Genomic DNA, 26,809 nt, shown 5'->3' on the forward strand with positions numbered 1-26,809 from the left:
TAATGTAGGACACCTCTAATGTACTAAGAAGCCTGTAATGTAGGACACCTCTAATGTACTAAGAAGCCTGTAATGTAGGACACCTCTAATGTACTAAGAAGCCTGTAATGTAGGACACCTCTAATGTACTAAGAAGCCTGTAATGTAGGACACCTCTAATGTACTAAGAAGCCTGTAATGTAGGACACCTCTAATGTACTAAGAAGCCTGTAATGTAGGACACCTCTAATGTACTAAGAAGCCCGTAATGTAGGACACCTCTAATGTACTAAGACACCTGTAATGTAGGACACCTCTAATGTACTAAGAAGCCTGTAATGTAGGACACCTCTAATGTACTAAGACGCCTGTAATGTAGGACACCTCTAATGTACTAAGAAGCCTGTAATGTAGGACACCTCTAATGTACTAAGAAGCCTGTAATGTAGGACACCTCTAATCTACTAAGAAGCCTGTAATGTAGGACACCTCTAATGTACTAAGATGCCCGTAATGTAGGACACCTCTAATGTACTAAGACGCCCGTAATGTAGGACACCTCTAATGTACTAAGAAGCCTGTAATGTAGGACACCTCTAATGTACTAAGAAGCCTGTAATGTAGGACACCTCTAATGTACTAAGAAGCCTGTAATGTAGGACACCTCTAATGTACTAAGATGCCCGTAATGTAGGACACCTCTAATGTACTAAGATGCCCGTAATGAAGGACACCTCTAATGTACTAAGAAGCCTGTAATGTAGGACACCTCTAATGTACTAAGAAGCCTGTAATGTAGGACACCTCTAATGTACTAAGATGCCCGTAATGTAGGACACCTCTAATGTACTAAGATGCCCGTAATGTAGGACACCTCTAATGTACTAAGATGCCCGTAATGAAGGACACCTCTAATGTACTAAGACACCCGTAATGTAGGACACCTCTAATGTACTAAGATGTCCGTAATGTAGGACACCTCTAATGTACTAAGACGGCAGTAATGTAGGACACCTCTAATGTACTAAGAAGCCTGTAATGTAGGACACCTCCAATGTACTAAGAAGCCTGTAATGTAGGACACCTCTAATGTACTAAGATGTCCGTAATGTAGGACACCTCTAATGTACTAAGAAGCCTGTAATGTAGGACACCTCTAATGTACTAAGACGCCCGTAATGTAGGACACCTCTAATGTACTAAGATGCCTGTAATGTAGGACACCTCTAATGTACTAAGACGCCTGTAATGTAGGACACCTCTAATGTACTAAGACGCCCGTAATGTAGGACACCTCTAATGTACTAAGAAGCCTGTAATGTAGGACACATCTAATGTACTAAGAAGCCTGTAATGTAGGACACATCTAATGTACTAAGATGCCTGTAATGTAGGACACCTCTAATGTACTAAGACACCCGTAATGTAGGACACCTCTAATGTACTAAGAAGCCTGTAATGTAGGACACCTCCAATGTACTAAGAAGCCTGTAATGTAGGACACCTCTAATGTACTAAGATGTCCGTAATGTAGGACACCTCTAATGTACTAAGAAGCCTGTAATGTAGGACACCTCTAATGTACTAAGACGCCCGTAATGTAGGACACCTCTAATGTACTAAGATGCCTGTAATGTAGGACACCTCTAATGTACTAAGACGCCTGTAATGTAGGACACCTCTAATGTACTAAGAAGCCTGTAATGTAGGACACATCTAATGTACTAAGAAGCCTGTAATGTAGGACACCTCTAATGTACTAAGATGCCCGTAATGTAGGACACCTCTAATGTACTAAGATGTCTGTAATGTAGGACACCTCTAATGTACTAAGATGTCTGTAATGTAGGACACCTCTAATGTACTAAGATGTCTGTAATGTAGGACACCTCTAATGTACTAAGAAGCCTGTAATGTAGGACACCTCTAATGTACTAAGACGCCCGTAATGTAGGACAACTCTAATGTACTAAGACGCCTGTAATGTAGGACACCTCTAATGTACTAAGACGCCCGTAATGTAGGACACCTCTAATGTACTAAGAAGCCTGTAATGTAGGACACATCTAATGTACTAAGAAGCCTGTAATGTAGGACACCTCTAATGTACTAAGATGCCCGTAATGTAGGACACCTCTAATGTACTAAGATGTCTGTAATGTAGGACACCTCTAATGTACTAAGATGTCTGTAATGTAGGACACCTCTAATGTACTAAGATGTCTGTAATGTAGGACACCTCTAATGTACTAAGAAGCCTGTAATGTAGGACACCTCTAATGTACTAAGATGCCCGTAATGTAGGACACCTCTAATGTACTAAGAAGCCTGTAATGTAGGACACCTCTAATGTACTAAGATGCCCGTAATGTAGGACACCTCTAATGTACTAAGACTCCATACACATGGAATCAACAGCAGCCATATACACTCCATACAGGCTTCATACACTACCGACAGGATCAGTATTCTGCCATAGTCTTTGAATGCTGCCGTAGAGCCTCCATACACTGTCATATACAGTCCATACACTGCCATACTGGCTCTGTACACTCCATGCACTGCCGGATACACTGTTAGATACACTCCATACACCATCATAGAGGCTCTGTACACTGCTGTACAGCCTCTGTAAACTGCCATATACACTACATTCACTTCTATACGGGCTGCATACACTGCCGTACAAACTTAATACACTGCCGTACAGGTAATATAAACTGCTGTACAGATTAAATGCACTCCCGTACAACCTCCATACACCACCATACGGCCTCAATACACTGCCATACAGGTTTCATACACTGACATTCAGACTTTATACACTGCCGTACAGCCTCCATACACTGCCGTACAGCCTCCATACACTGCCGTACAGCCTCCCTACACTACCATGCAGCTGCCATGCACTTCCGTACAACCTCCAAACACCACCGTACGGCCTCCATACACTGCCAAAAACAGGCTCCATACACTGACAGACAGACTTTATACACTGCCATATACATTCCATACAATACCGTATACACTCCATACACTGCAATTCATACTTTATACACTGCCGTACAGCCTCCATTAACAGCCGTACAGCCTCCATACACTGCCGTATGTCATCCATACACTGCCGTAAGGCCTCCATACACTGCCGTACAGCCTCCATACACTGCCGTACAGCCTCCATACACTGCCGTACGTCCTCCATACACTGCCGTACGGCCTCCATACACTGCCGTACAGCCTCCATACACTGCCATACGTCCTCCATACACTGCTGTACGTCCTCCATACACTGCCGAACGTACTCCATACACTGCCGTACGTCCTCCATACACTGCCGTACGTCCTCCATACACTGCCGAACGTACTCCATACACTGCCGTACGTCCTCCATACACTGCCGAACGTACTCCATACACTGCCATACGTCCTCCATGCACTGCCGTACAGCCTCCATGCACTGCCGTACGTCATCCATACACTGCCGTACGGCCTCCATACACTGCCGTACATCCTCCATACACCGCCGTAAGGCCTCCATACACTGCCGTACAGCCTCCATACACTGCCGTACAGCCTCCATACACTGCCGTACGGCCTCCATACACTGCCGTACGGCCTCCATACACTGCCGTACAGCCTCCATACACTGCCGTACGTCCTCCATACACTGCCGTACGTCCTCCATACACTGCCGTACGGCCTCCATACACTGCCGTACGGCCTCCATACACTGCCGTACTGCCTCCATACACTGCCGTACGGCCTCCATACACTGCCGTACGGCCTCCATACACTGTCGTACGGCCTCCATACACTGCTGTACGTCCTCCATGCATTGCCGTACAGCCTCCATGCATTGCCGTACAGCCTCCATGCATTGCCGTACAGCCTCCATGCACTGCCGCACAGCCTCCATACACTGCCGTACGGCCTCCATACACTGCCAGACAGCCTCCATACCCTGCCATACATTTTAATGCTTTCCTCTGTATTTGCAGATCGTATATCGGATATATCACTGACGGTGAATACATCCGCACTGGTTTGGCCGGGATTAGACTCGGTGTCTCTGCGCTGTTCGGCCCGCGGTACAAATGTCAGCTACTCCTGGAGCCTGGACGGGGCGGCCCTGCCTCCGGAGCCACATTACGTGCTAAGTGCAGATAGAAGCGTTCTCACCATCAGCCCGGTGTCTTCTAAGGATAATGGATCCTTCACCTGTACAGCCGCGAACAGTATAAACAACCTGACGAGCCCCGAAGTCCTCCTCCACCTCGGCTGTGAGTAACCCCGACCATGACCCCTCATTACATGTCCTTATATGTCCTGCTCCTCAGGGACTTACCTCCCACCACCTCATCCTCTGAGGGGAAGTGAGTGTAGGCTTCCTGCGGCTCTTCTCCTGTACAGTGCAAAGATGTGCAAAAATGTCCTGTGTGAACACGACGCTAAAGCCATTGTGCAGATCAGCGATACAGCGGCCGTGGTCTGCTCGGGGCCCATTCTGTCCAATCATATGTCTCGGGTGTTATACACAGGAACATGGAGGCTTTATTGCAAGTTCCACTCGTATCACTCAGATCTGTGTGCTGCCATAATGTGGAGTCCCGGGGACTGTGTGCTGCCATAATGTGGAGTCCTGGGGACTGTGTGCTGCCATAATGTGGAGTCCCGGACTCTGTGTGCTGCCGTAATGTGGAGTCCTGGGGACTGTGTGCTGCCATAATGTGGAGACCTGGGGACTGTGTGCTGCCATAATGTGGAGTCCTAGGGACTGTGTGCTGCCATAATCTGGAGTCCTGGGGACTGTGTGCTTCCATAATGTGGAGTCCTAGGGACTGTGTGCTGCCATAATGTAAAGTCCTAGGGACTGTGTGCTGCCATAATGTGGAGACCTGGGGACTGTGTGCTGCCATAATGTGGAGTCCTGGGGACTGTGTGCTGCCATAATGTGGAGTCCTGGGGACTGTGTGCTGCCATAATGTGGAGTCCTGGGGACTGTGTGCTGCCATAATGTGGAGTCCTAGGGACTGTGTGCTGCCATAATGTAAAGTCCTAGGGACTGTGTGCTGCCATAATGTGGAGACCTGGGGACTGTGTGCTGCCACAATGTGGAGTCCTGGGGACTGTGTGCTGCCATAATGTGGAGTCCTAGGGACTGTGTGCTGCCATAATGTAAAGTCCTCGGGACTGTGTGCTGCCATAATGTGGAGACCTGGGGACTGTGTGCTGCCATAATGTGGAGTCCTGGGGACTGTGTGCTGCCATAATGCGGAGTCCTGGGGACTGTGTGCTGTATAATGTGGAGTCCTGGGGACTGTGTGCTGCCATAATGTGGAGTCCTGGGGACTGTGTGCTGCCATAATGTGGAGTCCTGGGGACTGTGTGCTGCCATAATGTGGAGTCCCGGGGACTGTGTGCTGCCATAATGTGGAGTCCTGGGGACTGTGTGCTGCCATAATGTGGAGTCCTGGGGACTGTGTGCTGCCATAATGTGGAGTCCTGAGGACTGTGTGCTGCCATAATGTGGAGTCCCGGGGACTGTGTGCTGCCATAATGTGGAGTCCTGGGGACTGTGTGCTGCCATAATGTGGAGTCCTGGGGACTGTGTGCTGCCATAATGTGGAGTCCTGGGGACTGTGTGCTGCCATAATGTGGAGTCCTGGGGACTGTGTGCTGCCATAATGTGGAGTCCTGGGGACTGTGTGCTGCCATAATGTGGAGTCCCGGGGACTGTGTGCTGCCATAATGTGGAGTCCTGGGGACTGTGTGCTGCCATAATGTGGAGCCCTGGGGACAGTATGCTGCCATAATGCGGAGTCCTGGGGACTGTGTGCTGCCATAATGTGGAGTCCTGGGGACTGTGTGCTGCCATAATGTGGAGTCCTGAGGACTGTGTGCTGCCATAATGTGGAGTCCTGGGGACTGTGTGCTGCCACAATGTGGAGTCCTGGGGACTGTGTGCTGCCACAATGCGGAGTCCTGGGGACTGTGTGCTGCCATAATGTGGAGTCCCGGGGACTGTGTGCTGCCGTAATGTGGAGTCCTGGGGACTGTGTGCTGCCATAATGTGGAGTCCTGGGGACTGTGTGCTGACATAATGTGGAGTCCCGGGGACTGTGTGCTGCCATAATGTGGAGTCCTGGGGACTGTGTGCTGCCATAATGTGGAGTCCTGGGGACTGTGTGCTGCCATAATGCGGAGTCCTGGGGACTGTGTGCTGCCATAATGCAGAGTCCTGGGGACTGTGTGCTGCCATAATGTGGAGTCCCGGGACTGTGTGCTGCCGTAATGTGGAGTCCTGGGGACTGTGTGCTGCCATAATGTGGAGTCCTGGGGACTGTGTGCTGCCATAATGTGGAGTCCTGGGGACTGTGTGCTGCCATAATGCGGAGTCCTGGGGACTGTGTGCTGCCATAATGTGGAGTCCTGGGGACTGTGTGCTGCCATAATGTGGAGTCCTGGGGACTGTGTGCTGCCATAATGTGGAGTCCTGGGGACTGTGTGCTGCCATAATGTGGAGTCCTGGGGACTGTGTGCTGCCACAATGTGGAGTCCTGGGGACTGTGTGCTGCCATAATGTGGAGTCCTGGGGACTGTGTGCTGCCATAATGTGGAGACCTGGGGACTGTGTGCTGCCATAATGTGGAGTCCTGGGGACTGTGTGCTGCCATAATGTGGAGTCCTGTGGACTGTGTGCTGCCATAATGTGGAGTCCTTAGGGACTGTGTGCTGCTATAATGTGGAGTCCTGGGGACTGTGTGCTGCCATAATGTGGAGTCCTGGGGACTGTGTGCTGACATAATGTGGAGTCCTATGAACTGTGTGCTGCCATAATGTGGAGTCCTGGGGACTGTGTGCTGCCATAATGTGGAGTCCTGGGGACTGTGTGCTGCCCTAATGTGGAGTCCTGGGGACTGTGTGCTGCCCTAATGTGGAGTCCTGGGGACTGTGTGCTGCCATAATGTGGAGTCCTGGGGACTGTGTGCTGCCATAATGTGGAGTCCTGGGGACTGTGTGCTGCCATAATGCGGAGTCCTGGGGACTGTGTGCTGCCATAATGTGGAGTCCTGGGGACTGTGTGCTGCCATAATGTGGAGTCCTATGAACTGTGTGCTGCCATAATGTGGAGTCCTGGGGACTGTGTGCTGCCATAATAAGGAGTCCTGGGGACTGTGTGCTGCCACAATGCGGAGTCCTGGGGACTGTGTGCTGCCATAATGCAGAGTTCTGGGGACTGTGTGCTGCCATAATGTGGAGTCCCGGGGACTGTGTGCTGCCGTAATGTGGAGTCCTGGGGACTGTGTGCTGCCATAATGTGGAGTCCTGGGGACTGTGTGCTGCCATAATGTGGAGTCCTGGGGACTGTGTGCTGCCATAATGCGGAGTCCTGGGGACTGTGTGCTGCCACAATGTGGAGTCCTGGGGACTGTGTGCTGCCATAATGCAGAGTCCTGGGGACTGTGTGCTGCCATAATATGGAGTCCTGGGGACTGTGTGCTGCCATAATGTGGGGTCCTGGGGACTGTGTGCTGCCATAATGTGGAGTCCGGGGGACTGTGTGCTGCCATAATGTGGAGTCCTGGGGACTGTGTGCTGCCATAATGTGGAGTCCTGGGGACTGTGTGCTGCCATAATGTGGAGTCCTGGGGACTGTGTGCTGCCATAATGTGGAGTCCTGTGGACTGTGTGCTGCCATAATGTGGAGTCCTTAGGGACTGTGTGCTGCCATAATGTGGAGTCCTGGGGACTGTGTGCTGCCATAATGTGGAGTCCTGGGGACTGTGTGCTGACATAATGTGGAGTCCTATGAACTGTGTGCTGCCATAATGTGGAGTCCTGGGGACTGTGTGCTGCCATAATGTGGAGTCCTTAGGGACTGTGTGCTGCCATAATGTGGAGTCCTGGGGACTGTGTGCTGCCATAATGTGGAGTCCTGGGGACTGTGTGCTGCCATAATGTGGAGTCCTGGGGACTGTGTGCTGCCATAATGTGGAGTCCTGGGGACTGTGTGCTGCCCTAATGTGGAGTCCTGGGGACTGTGTGCTGCCATAATGTGGAGTCCTGGGGACTGTGTGCTGCCATAATGTGGAGTCCTGGGGACTGTGTGCTGCCATAATGCGGAGTCCTGGGGACTGTGTGCTGCCATAATGTGGAGTCCTGGGGACTGTGTGCTGCCATAATGTGGAGTCCTGGGGACTGTGTGCTGCCATAATGCGGAGTCCTGGGGACTGTGTGCTGCCATAATGTGGAGTCCTGGGGACTGTGTGCTGCCATAATGTGGAGTCCTATGAACTGTGTGCTGCAGTAATGTGGAGTCCTGGGGACTGTGTGCTGCCATAATAAGGAGTCCTGAGGACTGTGTGCTGTCATAATAAGGAGTCCTGGGGACTGTGTGCTGCCATAATGTGGAGTCCTGGGGACTGTGTGCTGCCATAATAAGGAGTCCTGGGGACTGTGTGCTGCCATAATGCGGAGTCCTGGGGACTGTGTGCTGCCATAATGTGGAGTCCCGGGGACTGTGTGCTGCCGTAATGTGGAGTCCTGGGGACTGTGTGCTGCCGTAATGTGGAGTCCTGGGGACTGTGTGCTGCCTTAATGTGGAGTCCTATGAACTGTGTGCTGCCATAATGTGGAGTCCTATGAACTGTGTGCTGCCATAATGTGGAGTCCTAGGGACTGTGTGCTGCCATAATGTGAAGTCCTGGGGACTGTGTGCCTGCCATAATGTGGAGTCCTGGGGACTGTGTGCTGCCATAATGTGGAGTCTTGGGGACTGTGTGCTGTCATAATGTGGAGTCCTAGGGACTGTGTGCTGCCCTAATGTGGAGTCCTGGGGACTGTGTGCTGCCATAATATGGAGTCCTGGGGACTGTGTGCTGCCATAATGTGGAGTCCCGGGGACTGTGTGCTGCCATAATGTGGAGTCCTGGGGACTGTGTGCTGTATAATGTGGAGTCCTGGGGACTGTGTGCTGACATAATGTGGAGTCTCGGGGACTGTGTGCTGCCATAATGTGGAGTCCTGGGGACTGTGTGCTGCCATAATGTGGAGTCCTGGGGACTGTGTGCTGTATAATGTGGAGTCCTGGGGACTGTGTGCTGCCATAATGTGGAGTCCTGGGGACTGTGTGCTGCCGTAATGTGGTGTCCTGGGGACTGTGTGCTGCCGTAATGTGGTGTCCTGGGGACTGTGTGCTGCCATAATGTGGAGTCATGGGGACTGTGTGCTGCCTTAATGTGGAGTCCTGGGGACTGTGTGCTGCCATAATGTGGAGTCTCGGGGACTGTGTGCTGCCATAATGTGGAGTCTCGGGGACTGTGTGCTGCCGTAATGTGGTGTCCTGGGGACTGTGTGCTGCCATAATGTGGAGTCCTGGGGACTGTGTGCTGGCATAATGTGGAGTCCTGGGGACTGTGTGCTGCCATAATGTGGAGTCTCGGGGACTGTGTGCTGCCATAATGTGGAGTCCTGGGGACTGTGTGCTGCCATAATGTGGAGTCTCGGGGACTGTGTGCTGCCATAATGTGGAGTCCTGGGGACTGTGTTCTGCCATAATGTGGAGTCCTGGGGACTGTGTTCTGCCATAATGTGGAGTCCTGGGGACTGTGTGCTGCCATAATGCAGAGTCCTGGGGACTGTGTGCTGCCATAATATGGAGTCCTGGGGACAGTGTGCTGCCATAATGTGGAGTCCTAGGGACTGTGTGCTGCCATAATGCAAAGTCCTGGGGACTGTGTGCTGCCATAATGCAGAGTCCTGGGGACTGTGTGCTTCCATAATATGGAGTCCTGGGGACTGTGTGCCGCCATAATGTGAAGTCCTGGGGACTGTGTGCTTCCATAATGTGGAGTCCTGGGGACTGTGTGCTGCCATAATATGGAGTCCCGGGAACGGTGTGCTGCCCTAATGTGGAGTCCTGGGGACTGTGTGCTGCCATAATGTGGAGTCTTGGGGACTGTGTGCTGCATAATGTGGAGTCCTAGGGACTGTGTGCTGCCATAATGTGGAGTCCTGGGGACTGTGCTGCCCTAATGTGGAGTCCTGGGGACTGTGTGCTGCCATAATATGGAGTCCTGGGGACTGTGTGCTGCCATAATGTGGAGTCCCGGGGACTGTGTGCTGCCCTAATGTGGAGTCCTGGGGACTGTGTGCTGTATAATGTGGAGTTCTGGGGACTGTGTGCTGCCATAATGTGGAGTCCTGGGGACTGTGTGCTGCCGTAATGTGGTGTCCTGGGGACTGTGTGCTGCCATAATGTGGAGTCCTGGGGACTGTGTGCTGCCATAATGTGGAGTCCTGGGGACTGTGTGCTGCCATAATGTGGAGTCCCGGGGACTGTGTGCTGCCATAATGTGGAGTCCTGGGGACTGTGTGCTGCCATAATGTGGAGTCCTGGGGACTGTGTGCTGCAGTAATGTGGAGTCCTGGGGACTGTGTGCTGCCATAATGTGGAGTCCTGGGGACTGTGTGCTGTATAATGTGGAGTCCTGGGGACTGTGTGCTGCCATAATGTGGAGTCCTGGGGACTGTGTGCTGCCATAATGTGGAGTCCCGGGGACTGTGTGCTGCCATAATGTGGAGTCCCGGGGACTGTGTGCTGCCATAATGTGGAGTCCTGGGGACTGTGTGCTGCCATAATGTGGAGTCCCGGGGACTGTGTGCTGCCATAATGTGGAGTCCTGGGGACTGTGTGCTGCCATAATGTGGAGTCCTGGGGACTGTGTGCTGCCATAATGTGGAGTCCTAGGGACTGTGTGCTGCCATAATGTGGAGTCCTGGGGACTGTGTGCTGCCATAAAGCAGAGTCCTGGGGACTGTGTGCTGCCATAATGCAGAGTCCTGGGGACTGTGTGCTTCCATAATATGGAGTCCTGGGGACTGTGTGCCGCCATAATGTGAAGTCCTGGGGACTGTGTGCTGCCATAATGTGGAGTCCTGGGGACTGTGTGCTGCCATAATATGGAGTCCCGGGGACGGTGTGCTGCCCTAATGTGGAGTCCTGGGGACTGTGTGCTGCCATAATGTGGAGTCTTGGGGACTGTGTGCTGCATAATGTGGAGTCCTAGGGACTGTGTGCTGCCATAATGTGGAGTCCTGGGGACTGTGCTGCCCTAATGTGGAGTCCTGGGGACTGTGTGCTGCCTTAATGTGGAGTCCTATGAACTGTGTGCTGCCATAATGTGGAGTCCTATGAACTGTGTGCTGCCATAATGTGAAGTCCTGGGGACTGTGTGCCTGCCATAATGTGGAGTCCTGGGGACTGTGTGCTGCCATAATGTGGAGTCTTGGGGACTGTGTGCTGTCATAATGTGGAGTCCTAGGGACTGTGTGCTGCCCTAATGTGGAGTCCTGGGGACTGTGTGCTGCCATAATATGGAGTCCTGGGGACTGTGTGCTGCCATAATGTGGAGTCCCGGGGACTGTGTGCTGCCATAATGTGGAGTCCTGGGGACTGTGTGCTGTATAATGTGGAGTCCTGGGGACTGTGTGCTGACATAATGTGGAGTCTCGGGGACTGTGTGCTGCCATAATGTGGAGTCCTGGGGACTGTGTGCTGCCATAATGTGGAGTCCTGGGGACTGTGTGCTGTATAATGTGGAGTCCTGGGGACTGTGTGCTGCCATAATGTGGAGTCCTGGGGACTGTGTGCTGCCGTAATGTGGTGTCCTGGGGACTGTGTGCTGCCGTAATGTGGTGTCCTGGGGACTGTGTGCTGCCATAATGTGGAGTCCTGGGGACTGTGTGCTGCCTTAATGTGGAGTCCTGGGGACTGTGTGCTGCCATAATGTGGAGTCAAGGGGACTGTGTGCTGCCATAATGTGGAGTCCTGGGGACTGTGTGCTGCCATAATGTGGAGTCTCGGGGACTGTGTGCTGCCGTAATGTGGTGTCCTGGGGACTGTGTGCTGCCATAATGTGGAGTCCTGGGGACTGTGTGCTGCCATAATGTGGAGTCCTGGGGACTGTGTGCTGCCATAATGTGGAGTCTCGGGGACTGTGTGCTGCCATAATGTGGAGTCCTGGGGACTGTGTTCTGCCATAATGTGGAGTCCTGGGGACTGTGTTCTGCCATAATGTGGAGTCCTGGGGACTGTGTGCTGCCATAATGCAGAGTCCTGGGGACTGTGTGCTGCCATAATATGGAGTCCTGGGGACAGTGTGCTGCCATAATGTGGAGTCCTAGGGACTGTGTGCTGCCATAATGCAAAGTCCTGGGGACTGTGTGCTGCCATAATGCAGAGTCCTGGGGACTGTGTGCTTCCATAATATGGAGTCCTGGGGACTGTGTGCCGCCATAATGTGAAGTCCTGGGGACTGTGTGCTTCCATAATGTGGAGTCCTGGGGACTGTGTGCTGCCATAATATGGAGTCCCGGGAACGGTGTGCTGCCCTAATGTGGAGTCCTGGGGACTGTGTGCTGCCATAATGTGGAGTCTTGGGGACTGTGTGCTGCATAATGTGGAGTCCCGGGGACTGTGTGCTGCCGTAATGTGGAGTCCTGGGGACTGTGTGCTGCCCTAATGTGGAGTCCTGGGGACTGTGTGCTGCCATAATATGGAGTCCTGGGGACTGTGTGCTGCCATAATGTGGAGTCCCGGGGACTGTGTGCTGCCATAATGTGGAGTCCTGGGGACTGTGTGCTGTATAATGTGGAGTCCTGGGGACTGTGTGCTGCCATAATGTGGAGTCCTAGGGACTGTGTGCTGCCATAATGTGGAGTCCTAGGGACTGTGTGCTGCCATAATGTGGAGTCCCGGGGACTGTGTGCTGCCATAATGTGGAGTCCCGGGGACTGTGTGCTGCCATAATGTGGAGTCCTGGGGACTGTGTGCTGCCATAATGTGGAGTCTCGGGGACTGTGTGCTGCCATAATGTGGAGTCCTGGGGACTGTGTGCTGCCATAATGTGGAGTCTCGGGGACTGTGTGCTGCCATAATGTGGAGTCCCGGGGACTGTGTGCTGCCATAATGTGGAGTCCCGGGGACTGTGTGCTGCCATAATGTGGAGTCCTGGGGACTGTGTGCTGCCATAATGTGGAGTCCTGGGGACTGTGTGCTGCCATAATGTGGAGTCCTGGGGACTGTGTGCTGCCATAATGTGGAGTCCTGGGGACTGTGTGCTGCCATAATGTGGAGTCTCGGGGACTGTGCGCTCCGCATCACAAGGTGGACAAACCTTGTAGAACGTGAGCGGTTTTGCAGTGCAGTATATTGCGTCTCCATGGGTACGTTATCCAAGACTATGAGGAAATAGTTTGGTGCTATAATGTGAGCTTCTCCATCAAAGGGATCCACTACACGGTGCAACGTGCTTCAGTAAGGATTCGGTGCTCTACCTCCGAGAACCATGCGACCAGAGTACCAATTGCCACACTGCCATTAAAAATGGACACAGAAAAAAATAATTCAGTTCTAATCAGTTCTGTTGATCCGGTTGGATGTACAATCCTAACCGCAGCACGTCCACATCATGTGACCATACTGTACTGTAAGAAAAAAGGGAGCGGAGCGCCCACTGCGGAGCATCTTCTCTTTCCTGTGCAGGGAGGGGAGGAGGAGAGCTGTGACCATTGTCTATTGCAGTGGCCGGGTTTGAGGTGGCCACTTAGAGTCAGGGTCTGCAGTAAACCGGGGGCTTCTTTACTGGAGAAATTCAGGTACAAAACGATACTGTTGAGGTATAGGTCCGGCTTCTCCAGTCTCCTCCCTGAGACGAGGCATAGGGCTGGCTTCTCCAGTCTCCTTCCTGAGATGAGGCATAGGGCTGGCTTCTCCAGTCTCCTCCCTGAGACGAGTCATAGGGCTGGCTTCTCCAGTCTCCTCCCTGAGACGAGGCATAGGGCTGGCTTCTCCAGTCTCCTCCCTGAGACGAGGCATAGGGCTGGCTTCTCCAGTCTCCTCCCTGAGACGAGGCATAGGGCTGGCTTCTCCAGTCTCCTCCCTGAGACGAGGCATAGGGCTGGCTTCTCCAGTCTCCTTCCTGGCAGAAGAAGGGTTTGATGCTGAGGAAAGGCCTGAGCTAGTTGTCCGTCTCTTTCTCTCTCAGAAGGCTAGTACCCTGGTCCAAGGCTGGTGATCAAGGGCCAGTGGCAGAGTATCCCCGTCTCAGTGTCTTCTTCTGGTCACTCAGTAGAGTAGCAGAGTCTCCTCTTCCAATCATTGTTCCCTAACTGCAGCAAACTAGGGGCTCTGACTGCTCTCCTTATATATAGTTTCTGGCTGAACTAGAACCTTCTAGTGGGAGGGGTGGAGAAACTCAGCACAAACAGATACAATGTTACACTTTCCATCTCTTATAGACTTAAATTAGAGCTTCAATGATACTCAATGGTAATGACTGAGCAGATTTTACAGACAAAAAAAGTTTCCAGACATAACAACAGAGATAAACCAGACATTCAGAAGGTCAGTTTGTCTGGGTTTGCTGGAAAACAATGTCTGGCTTTTGCCTCCAAAACATGGTCTTCTTTAAACTCTATGGCAGCTGTGGAAAATTCCCAGCTTCTTATTCAAAGTCCCAAAAGTCTCCTAGTATTCATTATCCCTTTCCACAGAGCCATGTAAATACAGTGATAATGAACAGGATATATATCACAACATACATATAAAATGCAGTTACACAGTAGTGCAAGTTAACCCTTTCAAGTGAAATAAAGTAAGAAGTTTATAACTTTGCAAAGGGGAAACAGGGGTAAATGGCCACAAATGCCCAAACATAAAAGTACCCCGGCTCTAGGGCACTACACTATTGACTTCTATGGCAGAATGTAGTGCGCATGCTCTGTGACCTGTGCAAAGACCATTGTGCAGGGAGGAGAGCTGTGACCATCGTCTATTGACTTCTGTGGTAGAATGTAGTGGGCATGTTCTGTGACCTGTACAGAGGTCACTGTGCAGTGAAGATGAGGAGGGGACCTGTGACCATCACCATTGACTTTTATGGAACGGTATTGTGGGCATGCTCGGTGGCCTGTGCAGAAGTCACTGTACAGTGAGGTAGCAGACAAGCTGTCACTATTGTGTTATCTGTATATAGGTGTTACCTGACATTGTAATTCCTCATTACAGCCCCGGTCTCAGCAGTGACTCTGAGCAGTAACGCGTCCTCCGCAGAGCTCTGGGACGGACAGGACTCCGTGTCTCTCCATTGCTCGGCTCAGGGTTCAGCCATCACCTTCACATGGAGCCTGGATGGAAAACCAGTGTCCTCAAAGCCTCAATATTACATTACTGAGAGCAAGTCTCCTCCGTACTCCAATCTGACCATCAGCCCGGTCTCCAGGACCGACGGTGGACCCTTCACCTGTACAGCGTCCAACCTGCTGAATAGCGAGATCAGCAATGAGCTCAGCTTCAATATCAACTGTGAGTAGAATAATTCCGCACATGTAGTGTCTTGTATGCGTGCTGCCCCCTCACTGGCCCATGTCAGCTGCACGGGGTCACCTATGGGATTTATACTGGATATATGAGTCTATACAACACAATCCTCCATCCCCTCCACATCTGTCAGCTGGGTTAGGAAGAATGGCCTAGATTATGCATACCGCCATATGGTCATCTCACTGGCTCCACCACTGCCCATACCATGTTCTAGTGTGGGAGGCACAGGCTCTGGAGTCTCCAGCATGAGCTCTTCTGTGTCTTCAGGTATACAGGAATCATCTGTAGACACGTGTTCACACCCTAGATCAGTGCTGGCTAACCTTGGCACTCCAGCTGAAAACTACAACTCCCAAGATGCCCCCTTGCTTGGCTGCTCTCAGAACTCTGTAGAAATAAATGGAGCATGCTGGGAGTCGTAGTTTCACCACAGCTGGAGTGCCAAGGTTAGCCATCACTGCCCTAGATCCACAGCCGGATCATGTATGAAGGCACAATGACCGCCTGTCCTCTTATAGTTACCCGGTGCCGTGTGCACACACATTACTTACACAGCGTTTCTGGACCCATCTCTACTATACGTTGTCTTCTCACAGGGCGCCCGGATGGAGAAATATCATGTCCAGTAACTTCTAATGGCGATATTTTGAGCCTTGTCTGCTCTTGGGAAAATGGTCGACCTCCCGCCAATGTGACGATGACATTTAACGGCACAACTGAGATGAGTCCAAACATCGTGACCAGGAATGTGTCCTCCAAGACTCTGATCTTGGGCTCAGTCCTCAACTGCACTGGTGATCAGCTGGGGAAGACGTCAATCTGTCAGAAGATCCTGGGTGAGTCACAAATATGGCGTCAGTAATTACACTGAAAAGTCTAATTAAAGGAGTTGTGCCATAAACGACTTTATACTCTAAAGTGTGTTCTCATTAATCACTTTTGTCCCATTCCCCATTTTTTGGTATTTACCTCATTTCAGTTTTCTCTTATCCCCCATGCTTCAATCCTACTTCCTGGTTTGTCATGTGACTGCTGTCCCTTCAGACCCTTGTTCTTTCCAATGACACTTCTACGTCCTACATTACAAGCCTCCAATGCAGGACAAAACCAACAACAACTGAATATGAAGCAGATTTGCCTCAGGGCACAGTGATTGGCTAAGAACTGTGGATTAAAGGGGTTGTCCATACCTGGTGAGAGAGTTCAGAGAGCTGATGCCGGCTCCGGGTACAGCCATGAATAGTTCAGTGTCAGGTGTGAGGTGGATGGAAATCATTGACTTCTCCATGAGCTCACAGCAGTGCGAGAGTTTAGAGAGCAGATGCCAGATCCAGGTACATCCATGTATGAATAGTTCAGTGTGTGGTGGATGGACATCATTGACTCCTCCATGAGCTCACAGCAGTGCGAGAGTTCAGAGTTGACGCTGGCTCCGGCTACAGTCATATATGAATAGTTCAGTGTGTGATGGATGGACATCATTGACTCCTCCATGAGCTCACAGCAGTGCGAGAGTTTAGAGAGCAGACGCCAGATCTAGGTACATCCATGTATGAATAGTTCAGTGTGTGGTGGATGGACATCATTGACTCCTCCATGAGCTCACAGCAGTGCGAGAGTTTAGAGAGCAGACGCCAGATCCAGGTACATCCATGTATGAATAGTTCAGTGTGAGGTGGATCGACATCATTGACTCCTCCATGAGCTCACAGCAGTGCGATAGTTTCAGAGTTGACGCTGGCTCCGGATACAGTCATGTATGAATAGTTCAGTGTGTGGTGGATGGACAGCATTGACTCCTCCATGAGCTCACAGCAGTGCGAGAGTTTAGAGAGCAGACGCCAGATATAGGTACAGTCATGTATGAATAGTTCAGTGTGTGGTGGATGGACATCATTGACTCCTCCATGAGCTCACAGCAGTGCGAGAGTTTAGAGAGCAGACGCCAGATCCAGGTACATCCATGTATGAATAGTTCAGTGTGTGGTGGATGGACATCATTGACTCCTCCATGAGCTCACAGCAGTGCGAGAGTTTAGAGAGCAGACGCCAGATCTAGGTACAGTCATGTATGAATAGTTCAGTGTGTGGTGGATGGACATCATTGACTCCTCCATGAGCTCACAGCAGTGCGAGAGTTTAGAGAGCAGACGCCAGATCTAGGTACATCCATGTATGAATAGTTCAGTGTGTGGTGGATGGACAGCATTGACTCCACCATGAGCTCACAGCAGTGCGAGAGTTCAGAGTTGACGCTGGCTCCGGCTACAGTCATGTATGAATAGTTCAGTGTGTGGTGGATGGACATCATTGACTCCTCCATGAGCTCACAGCAGTGCGAGAGTTTAGAGAGCAGATGCCAGATCTAGGTACATCCATGTATGAATAGTTCAGTGTGTGGTGGATGGAAATCATTGACTCCTCCATGAGCTCACAGCAGTGCGAGAGTTTAGAGAGCAGACGCCAGATCCAGGTACAGTCATGTATGAATAGTTCAGTGTGTGGTGGATGGAAATCATTGACTCCTCCATGAGCTCACAGCAGTGCGAGAGTTTAGAGAGCAGACGCCAGATCCAGGTACATCCATGTATGAATAGTTCAGTGTGTGGTGGATGGACATCATTGACTCCTCCATGAGCTCACAGCAGTGCGAGAGTTTAGAGAGCAGACGCCAGATCTAGGTACAGTCATGTATGAATAGTTCTGTGTGGTGGATGGACATCATTGACTCCTCCATGAGCTCACAGCAGTGCGAGAGTTTAGAGAGCAGACGCCAGATCTAGGTACAGTCATGTATGAATAGTTCTGTGTGGTGGATGGACATCATTGACTCCTCCATGAGCTCACAGCAGTGCGAGAGTTTAGAGAGCAGACACCAGATCCAGGTACATCCATGTATGAATAGTTCAGTGTGTGGTGGATGGACATCATTGACTCCTCCATGAGCTCACAGCAGTGCGAGAGTTTAGAGAGCAGACGCCAGATCCAGGTACATCCATGTATGAATAGTTCAGTGTGTGGTGGATGGACATCATTGACTCCTCCATGAGCTCACAGCAGTGCGAGAGTTTAGAGAGCAGACGCCAGATCTAGGTACATCCATGTATGAATAGTTCAGTGTGTGGTGGATGGACATCATTGACTCCTCCATGAGCTCACAGCAGTGCGAGAGTTTAGAGAGCAGACGCCAGATCCAGGTACAGTCATGTATGAATAGTTCAGTGTGTGGTGGATGGAAATCATTGACTCCTCCATGAGCTCACAGCAGTGCGAGAGTTTAGAGAGCAGACGCCAGATCCAGGTACATCCATGTATGAATAGTTCAGTGTGTGGTGGATGGACATCATTGACTCCTCCATGAGCTCACAGCAGTGCGAGAGTTTAGAGAGCAGACGCCAGATCTAGGTACAGTCATGTATGAATAGTTCTGTGTGGTGGATGGACATCATTGACTCCTCCATGAGCTCACAGCAGTGCGAGAGTTTAGAGAGCAGACACCAGATCCAGGTACATCCATGTATGAATAGTTCAGTGTGTGATGGATGGACATCATTGACTCCTCCATGAGCTCACAGCAGTGCGAGAGTTTAGAGAGCAGACACCAGATCCAGGTACATCCATGTATGAATAGTTCAGTGTGTGGTGGATGGACATCATTGACTCCTCCATGAGCTCACAGCAGTGCGAGAGTTTAGAGAGCAGACGCCAGATCCAGGTACATCCATGTATGAATAGTTCAGTGTGTGGTGGATGGACAGCATTGACTCCTCCATGAGCTCACAGCAGTGCGAGAGTTTAGAGAGCAGACGCCAGATCCAGGTACAGTCATGAATAGTTCAGTGTCAGGTGTGTGGTGGATGGACAGCATTGACTCCTCCATGAGCTCACAGCAGTGCGAGAGTTTAGAGAGCAGACGCCAGATCCAGGTACATCCATGTATGAATAGTTCAGTGTGTGGTGGATGGACATCATTGACTCCTCCATGAGCTCACAGCAGTGCGAGAGTTTAGAGAGCAGACGCCAGATCCAGGTACATCCATGTATGAATAGTTCAGTGTGTGGTGGATGGACATCATTGACTCCTCCATGAGCTCACAGCAGTGCGAGAGTTTAGAGAGCAGACGCCAGATCCAGGTACATCCATGTATGAATAGTTCAGTGTGTGGTGGATGGACAGCATTGACTCCTCCATGAGCTCACAGCAGTGCGAGAGTTTAGAGAGCAGACGCCAGATCCAGGTACATCCATGTATGAATAGTTCAGTGTGTGGTGGATGGACATCATTGACTCCTCCATGAGCTCACAGCAGTGCGAGAGTTCAGAGTTGACGCTAGATCCAGGTACATCCATGTATGAATAGTTCAGTGTGTGGTGGATGGACATCATTGACTCCTCCATGGAATTGTATTTGTTCTTGTAGAGATGATTAGAACATCCTTGATGTAACAACAGTAGCCCGGTGGTTTCATGGGTTAGGATGCCAAGAAGTCACTTTCCAGTTTTGCTTTTAAACGCTTGGCATATTGCAATGCCATTTTTCTGCCCATAAAATAAGAAGTAATTGTGGGTGAGGATGAAAGTAGTGAATTGTAGCACAGACTCGGAGACAGTCCCATTAGCCTCTTGTCAGTCAGTGCATCCGTCATTGTGTGGGATGTTGGAATATAAGGATTCCACAGCCATGGTGGCCAAGATGGCGCCTTTGTGGAAGGACAGTGCAGATGACGGTTGAGATAACTGCTCCGCGTGTCCCTGTGCTTCAGAAAGGATTCTACCTCACCTCGCAATCGTAGGTTAAGAGGTTTTCTAATGACGCTCTTCCCCCTTAGCAGCGCCTCTGCTCCTTATTCCTACCCTTCAACCTCCGAGTATGGGATCAGGTAGAATCCTTTCTGAAGCACAGGGACACAGCGGAGCAGTTATCTCAGCCGTCATCTGCACATAATATACAATGGTTAGCGGTGGCTCAGTAGTTAGCGGTGGCTCAATGGTTAGCGGTGGCTCAATGGTTAGCAGTGGCTCAGTGGTTAGCAGTGGCTCAGTAGTTTGTAGTGGCTCAATGGTTAGAGGTGGCTCAATGGTTAGCGGTGGCTCAATGGTTAGCAGTGGCTCAGTGGTTAGCGGTGGCTCAGTGGTTAGTGGTGGCTCAGTATTTGGTAGTGACTCAATGGTTAGTGGTGGCTCAATAGTTGGTAGTGGCTCAATGGTTAGCGGTGGCTCAATGGTTAGCGGTGGCTCAGTGGTTAGCGGTGGCTCAGTGCTTATTGGCGGCTCAATGGTTAGCACTTGTGACTTGCAGTGCTGGGTTCCTACATGGAGTTTGTTTTCCCCGTGTTTGTGTGGGTTTCCTCGTGGTACTCCAGCCCCCCCACACTCCAAAGACATACTGATAGGGACCTTAGATTGTGAGCTCCATCGGGGACTGTAACGGATCTCCTAGCACCCCGACCGGGTACCTCCGTCGATAGATGCTCCTAGTGCTTTCCGAGGACTCCAAGCACTCCACTTGACACCGTACGCCCTGCAGACCCCACGAACCGCCGCAGCTTGGTTGGGGTCTCACCGTCCTCCACCCACGCTGGACCTACGACAAGGCTCCAGGCTCCAGTGGGTGAACCTCTCTTACAGCCAGAGAGCAGGAACAGCTCTTACAAGAGCTAGTAGTTATGCCAGGGGAGCATAGCAAATCTTCAGCGTATAGCAATCCCCCAGTTTTGATCAGTTATCCAAACACCAGTCTCAACATGATGAAGGATAAAACAGGAACACTTTATTGAGGGCTACTCGCCCGTATTTATGCAGGTCCCCATCTGGTGGCCACGCCCTTAGGGGACCAGAAGGGAGACTGTGACACAGGACAGATATGCAGAAATTCAGGATACACAGACACAACACATCCCCACAATGCATCATGGTTTCCTCCTCTCTGCCTGGCGACACCCGAGAAGCAATCCAATTATGTCTCAGGACAAAGGGAAAACACCAATACACACGTGGAGACAACAGGACAGGAATCACCACCCAAACACACAATGTCACACCCCCACAGCAAACACAGACATTTAACATATCCCCAGATAGCTCAAGTCTGAGTGCATATCATTAGGTGAATGGCACTCAGAATACACGAATACAATACTATTAGCTATCTGGGTACCCTCACATAACATAATACAATTCCAAAGACAGATTTAAGCTGTGCGGCTGGCCTGTCTTCTTTAAAGTTAGTATGGGCCATAATCCTGAGGCAGGAGGCTGGCAACCAGCCCCCTCCAAAACACCGTGGCGAGGTTGGTTTCGTCACACATCTCCCCCTTCCAGGGAAGACTAACCAGATACCTGACCTCACGGTCAGTAGCTGAGTTAGTCTGGCAGTCCAACCACAACCCCATACTGGACCTGTTGAATTTTGGGGCCTGGCTCTGTTCTGTATGTCCCCAGCTGTTGAGTGGGCATCTGCGACTCCTTGGTGGGCAGAGGCCGACTGCGCTCTGCCCAGATGCCAGCTCTTCCGCGAGGGTAGCCTGTGGAAAGTCCGGCTCTGAAGAAGAGGGTAGGGGAGGGCAGAGGCCGACTGCGCTCTGCCCAGATGCCAGCTCTTCCGCTGGGGTAGCCGGTGGGGAGTCCGGCTCTGGAGAAGAGGATAGGGGAGGGCAGAGGCCGACTGCACTCTGCCCAGATGCAAGCACTTCCGCTGGGGTAGCCTGTGGGATGTCCGGCTCTGGAGAAGAGGATAGAGGAGGGCAGAGGCCGCCTGTGCTCTGCCCTGATGCCAGCTCTTCCGCTGGGAAGAAATCAGTGGGTAGCACAGGCTCATCCCCTGCCCCCAGAACTCTGTTGGGAAGTAGCTGGGAAGGGGAGGGCTCGCTTACCTCCTCCACCTGGTATCCCTGCGGAGATGGATGGGGATCTGGACCGACTGTCCAGCATCCCTGTAGGACTGGCACCGAGCCCGCGGTCTCATCTGCGCCCATGCAGAGGGGCTTGTGTTCCCCTTTTCCCGGTATCTCCGGCTGCTGGTGGAAGGTGAGGCCGGTTGCCTCTCCTCCCCAGGACTCTGATTGCTGTAAGGCAGCGGGACCCCGCATCTCCTCCCCCTGGAACTCAGGTTGCCGCTGGGGAGAGAGACCGGTTGTCTCCTCTCCCTGTGATATGCACTGCCGCTGGAGATCTGGGCAGGCGGCCCAGCATCCCTGTAGGGCCAGTAGAGAGACCTCGGTCCCATCTCCACCTGCCATCTGTGGGTCCTCCCAGGACCAGTCTGTGAGGTCCCTCAACATTTGCGAGTCAGGATCACCTGCGTCCACACCTGGCAACTCCGGCTGCTGCTGAGGGTCTGGGCCAGCATCCCAGCATCCCGGTGGAGAGCCCTCGGTCCCGTCTCCACCTGCCTGTTGTGGTTCCTCACAGGACCAGTCTATGAGGACCCCTACCTCTGTAGCTGGTACTGAAGCAGGGGATACTTCAGTCGGGTCTTCCCAGCTGTAGGGTTGTAGGTCTGGGACTGCCACCCAGCTCTCTGGCAGTGTATATTGGGACCGAATTGAGCTGAAGAAGTATTGGTAGTCCTGCTCCAGCTCCCACTCCTTTGTCACTAGAGATGCCAGGTCTTGTCTCACCTCTCTCGCTGTAGCCCAATCATGCATAGCCTCTCTGTAGTCATAGATATCCCAGAACCGGGACCCTCCAGCATCTCCGAACTCCGGTTCTGCGAAGGCCTCAAACAACAGGCCAGGGCCATCATAATCCTCACCCTCGGGTCTGTCGTGCTCAGCCATCCAGGGAGAGTGCCGAATCACATACCACCAGAGTGCCTGGTAGGCGTCATCTAGCCAAAGCTCCTTCCATACCAGGCTCTCCAGTTCTGTCACCCACTCATTCAGGGGCTCCTCTCCCAGAAGGGGCATTCGCAGGGCCACTCGCATCCGCAACTGCTGCTCCTCACTGGGGAGACACTCGCCCCGCCGACGCTGTACATCTTCCAGGGCCTCGTGCCAGACGCCTTTCCGGACTGCATCCCTCCAGTCTGGGTCATCATCCTCCTCGTAGTGGAACGCTGTTCGAAGACTAGCCGATTCCATCCTGCTGTAGCCAGGGGCGCTGTACGGATACTAGCTTTGCCCTCAATATACTCCACGAACGGTGTCTCCGAGCTGCTTCTCCTCACACTAGGACGCCATCCCACTGCTTGCCACCAATGTAACGGATCTCCTAGCACCCCGACCGGGTACCTCCGTCGATAGATGCTCCTAGTGCTTTCCAAGGACTCCAAGCACTCCACTTGACACCGTACGCCCTGCAGACCCCACGAACCGCCGCAGCTTGGTTGGGGTCTCACCGTCCTCCACCCACGCTGGACCTACGACAAGACTCCAGGCTCCAGTGGGTGAACCTCTCTTACAGCCAGAGAGCAGGAACAGCTCTTACAAGAGCTAGTAGTTATGCCAGGGGAGCATAGCAAATCTTCAGCGTATAGCAATCCCCCAGTTTTGATCAGTTATCCAAACACCAGTCTCAACATGATGAAGGATAAAACAGGAACACTTTATTGAGGGCTACTCGCCCGTATTTATGCAGGTCCCCATCTGGTGGCCACGCCCTTAGGGGACCAGAATGGAGACTGCGACACAGGACAGATATGCAGAAATTCAGGATACACAGACATTTAACATATCCCCAGATAGCTCAAGTCTGAGTGCATATCATTAGGTGAATGGCACTCAGAATACACGAATACAATACTATTAGCTATCTGGGTACCCTCACATAACATAATACAATTCCAAAGACAGATTTAAGCTGTGCGGCCGCCCTGTCTTCTTTAAAGTTAGTATGGGCCATAATCCTGAGGCAGGAGGCTGGCAACCAGCCCCCTCCAAAACACCGTGGCGAGGTTGGTTTCGTCACAGGGACAAAGTGATGATAATGTCTGACACCCCTGTCTTCCCTTGACTAGGGGCCCCCCAAAAAACTACAAAACTCAAAATTACGTATTTTTGGAGGTCTCTATATATCCAAAAAATAACATATTTTTTGGAGGTCCCTATATATTCACACATCGTCTGATATTTCATGAAAACGGAATTTTTGAAAATTTATTTCAACATGTGTAAACTTATATTATATAATTATAACTGTTTTATTATCTTTTTAACAAATGATATATTCCTCCAATATTTGATATTTTATTTCAATTCATTGTGTGATTTTTAATTATTTTTATTCATATATTATACCTAGGAATAATAATCTGTAGGTATTTTTTAAAAGTATAGAATAATATCCATACAATAGCACTTTAAAACATCAAGGAATAGGAAATGATTTAGATGCTCTTATAATGGATTATACACTATTCCGGACTAGACTCCGGCTTTTCCAACAGACCGACACAGGATAAAAGGGAAATAGGATGTGAATATGCTTGACCACTGAGGAAGGAGCAAGTCTGCGCTCCGAAACATGTTTGGGTGAACAAGCATATGAAGATCTAAAACTACACTACTGGAGCGCTCCAAGAGGAATTGAACACATTGAACTCACGATAACTGACCTAAACGGAACCCCGACAGCTGAAACTGACACTCAACAGGGACGCTGCCATAACACGTGGCACGCTGACCTCTTTGAATAAGCTGTGACCGGAGGATCTGCAATACTAAGGTCAGGCTGTTTTCACAGCAGGAGCGGGACGCCGCACCAGAGAACAGCTGAACTGTGAGTAAACATAAGCACTGAATGTGCACAGACGGAACATTCCCTATCTCTATACTTAAAACAAGTGAGACTGAATCTGAGCGTGTGGATATCTAGCAATCAACTGGTAGTAAAATTGCTACAAACACTGCCACAAGTAAATAACAAAGCTGCTACAATTGCTACAAACATTGTTGCTATTTTGCTGAGATATCCAAAGAACTCCAAACAAACAGTGCAATATATATTCTATGGGGACTAATACATGGAACTAATTGCCACTAATCCAAGTTGTTCCTGCTTCCTATTTTAATTTTTATTTGTATATTCATTGTAATATTGCTGATATCCTTAAACTGTTACTGCCATTATTGATATTAACCATTGCTATTGCTGCTAATACTATTTCTATGGATATTTAATCATTTTTATGAACATTGTGATTTTTATATGAACATTGTGATTGCTTTATGTCTATATATTTTTATATATATTTTTGAATAATAAATTGTCCTCCATGTACCCATAATTAGAGTGCCTGCTCATTAATACCATAATTTTAACTATTTAAAAGTGACAAGGGTGAGTCATAATTGAGCAAGAGCACCTGTTTCCAGAAAACCAGTGGAGAGCCGCCTTTTTTTGCTATTTATTTTAAAACTCTATCACCCTTATAAGGCAGAGCTCCCACAGGGACTATGGATCTATGGGACCATGTAGAGACAAAAAGACTCAAAATAGAGGAGTTTATATTTAATCAATCTGTGGATTTAAATTCCGAATCGCCGATTGAGAAAAATATGTCAGAGACATTCAAAGAGGTAGAACACCTTCTACATAAACAATTGCGTCAAAGGTGGGAAATAAAAACCCTTAACCAATATATACACATAGGTAAAGTACCTAAAGGGCTATTACTAACAAAAATTCCAGCCCAAGACCTATGTAGCCCAGACTTTAATGAAGAATGGGACGCATTATTATTAACACAATCACTATCCTTAACTAAACTAATAGTGAAAAGAAGGGGTCAACTATTGGAACATATAAGTGAGAGAATAAACCAAATGAAAACAAAGATAGACAAATTCCCTAAAAATGATGAATATAATAAATGGCAACAAAGATTATGCAGCAGCCTTGATAAAATAGAACAGGAAATTATTAATAAAAAATTGAAGAAATATAAATTCAATACAAGGACTGAATCCGCCAGGGAAGAACAAGAAAACCTGGAAAATAGAGATAACACTCAAAGAAGAGAAGAAAAAGAAAAAACACAAGAAAATACCCAAAAAACACAACAGACTAGATATAACATACCAGTCACAAACAAATATGAAGCCCTTTCTAATGAACATTTTTTAGATGGGACTCCCCCACATCACAAAACAAGAACACGACACAGATCACAAAGATCACAAGAACATCAATACTCACCTCCTATGAGGAGGCATTACTCACCTCCACCATTGAAACATCAATACAACTTACGACACAGACACCAACATTACAGGAATTATCAATCGAACAGAGTACAACATTCACAGGACACACAGTGGGTGACACCAACAAGAGACAATGGGGAGACACATTATCACAAAGAAAACACACAAAACAAAAACAGAAGAAAACACGGAGAGGACGAAAGAAATTATCATCACAGGATATAAAAGGAGATGCAATTATTAATTTGAGTGACACAAAATTGTCCGATGCACAAATTAGGGTGCTAAATAAAGGGTTAAA

The 26,809-nt window shown here is 50.1% G+C and overlaps 1 protein-coding gene across 2 annotated transcripts in view; it reads left to right on the forward strand.

Annotated features, from left to right (window-relative positions):
- LOC122928917 (carcinoembryonic antigen-related cell adhesion molecule 1-like) overlaps window positions 1-26,809 on the forward strand; it is a 204,978-nt gene that overhangs the window by 130,030 nt on the left and 48,139 nt on the right. For both annotated transcript variants that reach the window (XR_006387936.1, XM_044282234.1), the window contains exons 4-6: window positions 3,978-4,259; window positions 15,050-15,346; window positions 15,961-16,200. Coding sequence is in view for 1 of the 2 variants with exons in the window: in XM_044282234.1 (XP_044138169.1) it covers window positions 3,978-4,259; window positions 15,050-15,346; window positions 15,961-16,200 (819 nt within the window). In the remaining variant the exon portion in view is untranslated. The remainder of the gene's footprint in view (window positions 1-3,977; window positions 4,260-15,049; window positions 15,347-15,960; window positions 16,201-26,809) is intronic.

The sequence above is a fragment of the Bufo gargarizans genome, chromosome 2, assembly GCF_014858855.1.
Source record: "Bufo gargarizans isolate SCDJY-AF-19 chromosome 2, ASM1485885v1, whole genome shotgun sequence".
NCBI lineage: Eukaryota > Metazoa > Chordata > Amphibia > Anura > Bufonidae > Bufo > Bufo gargarizans.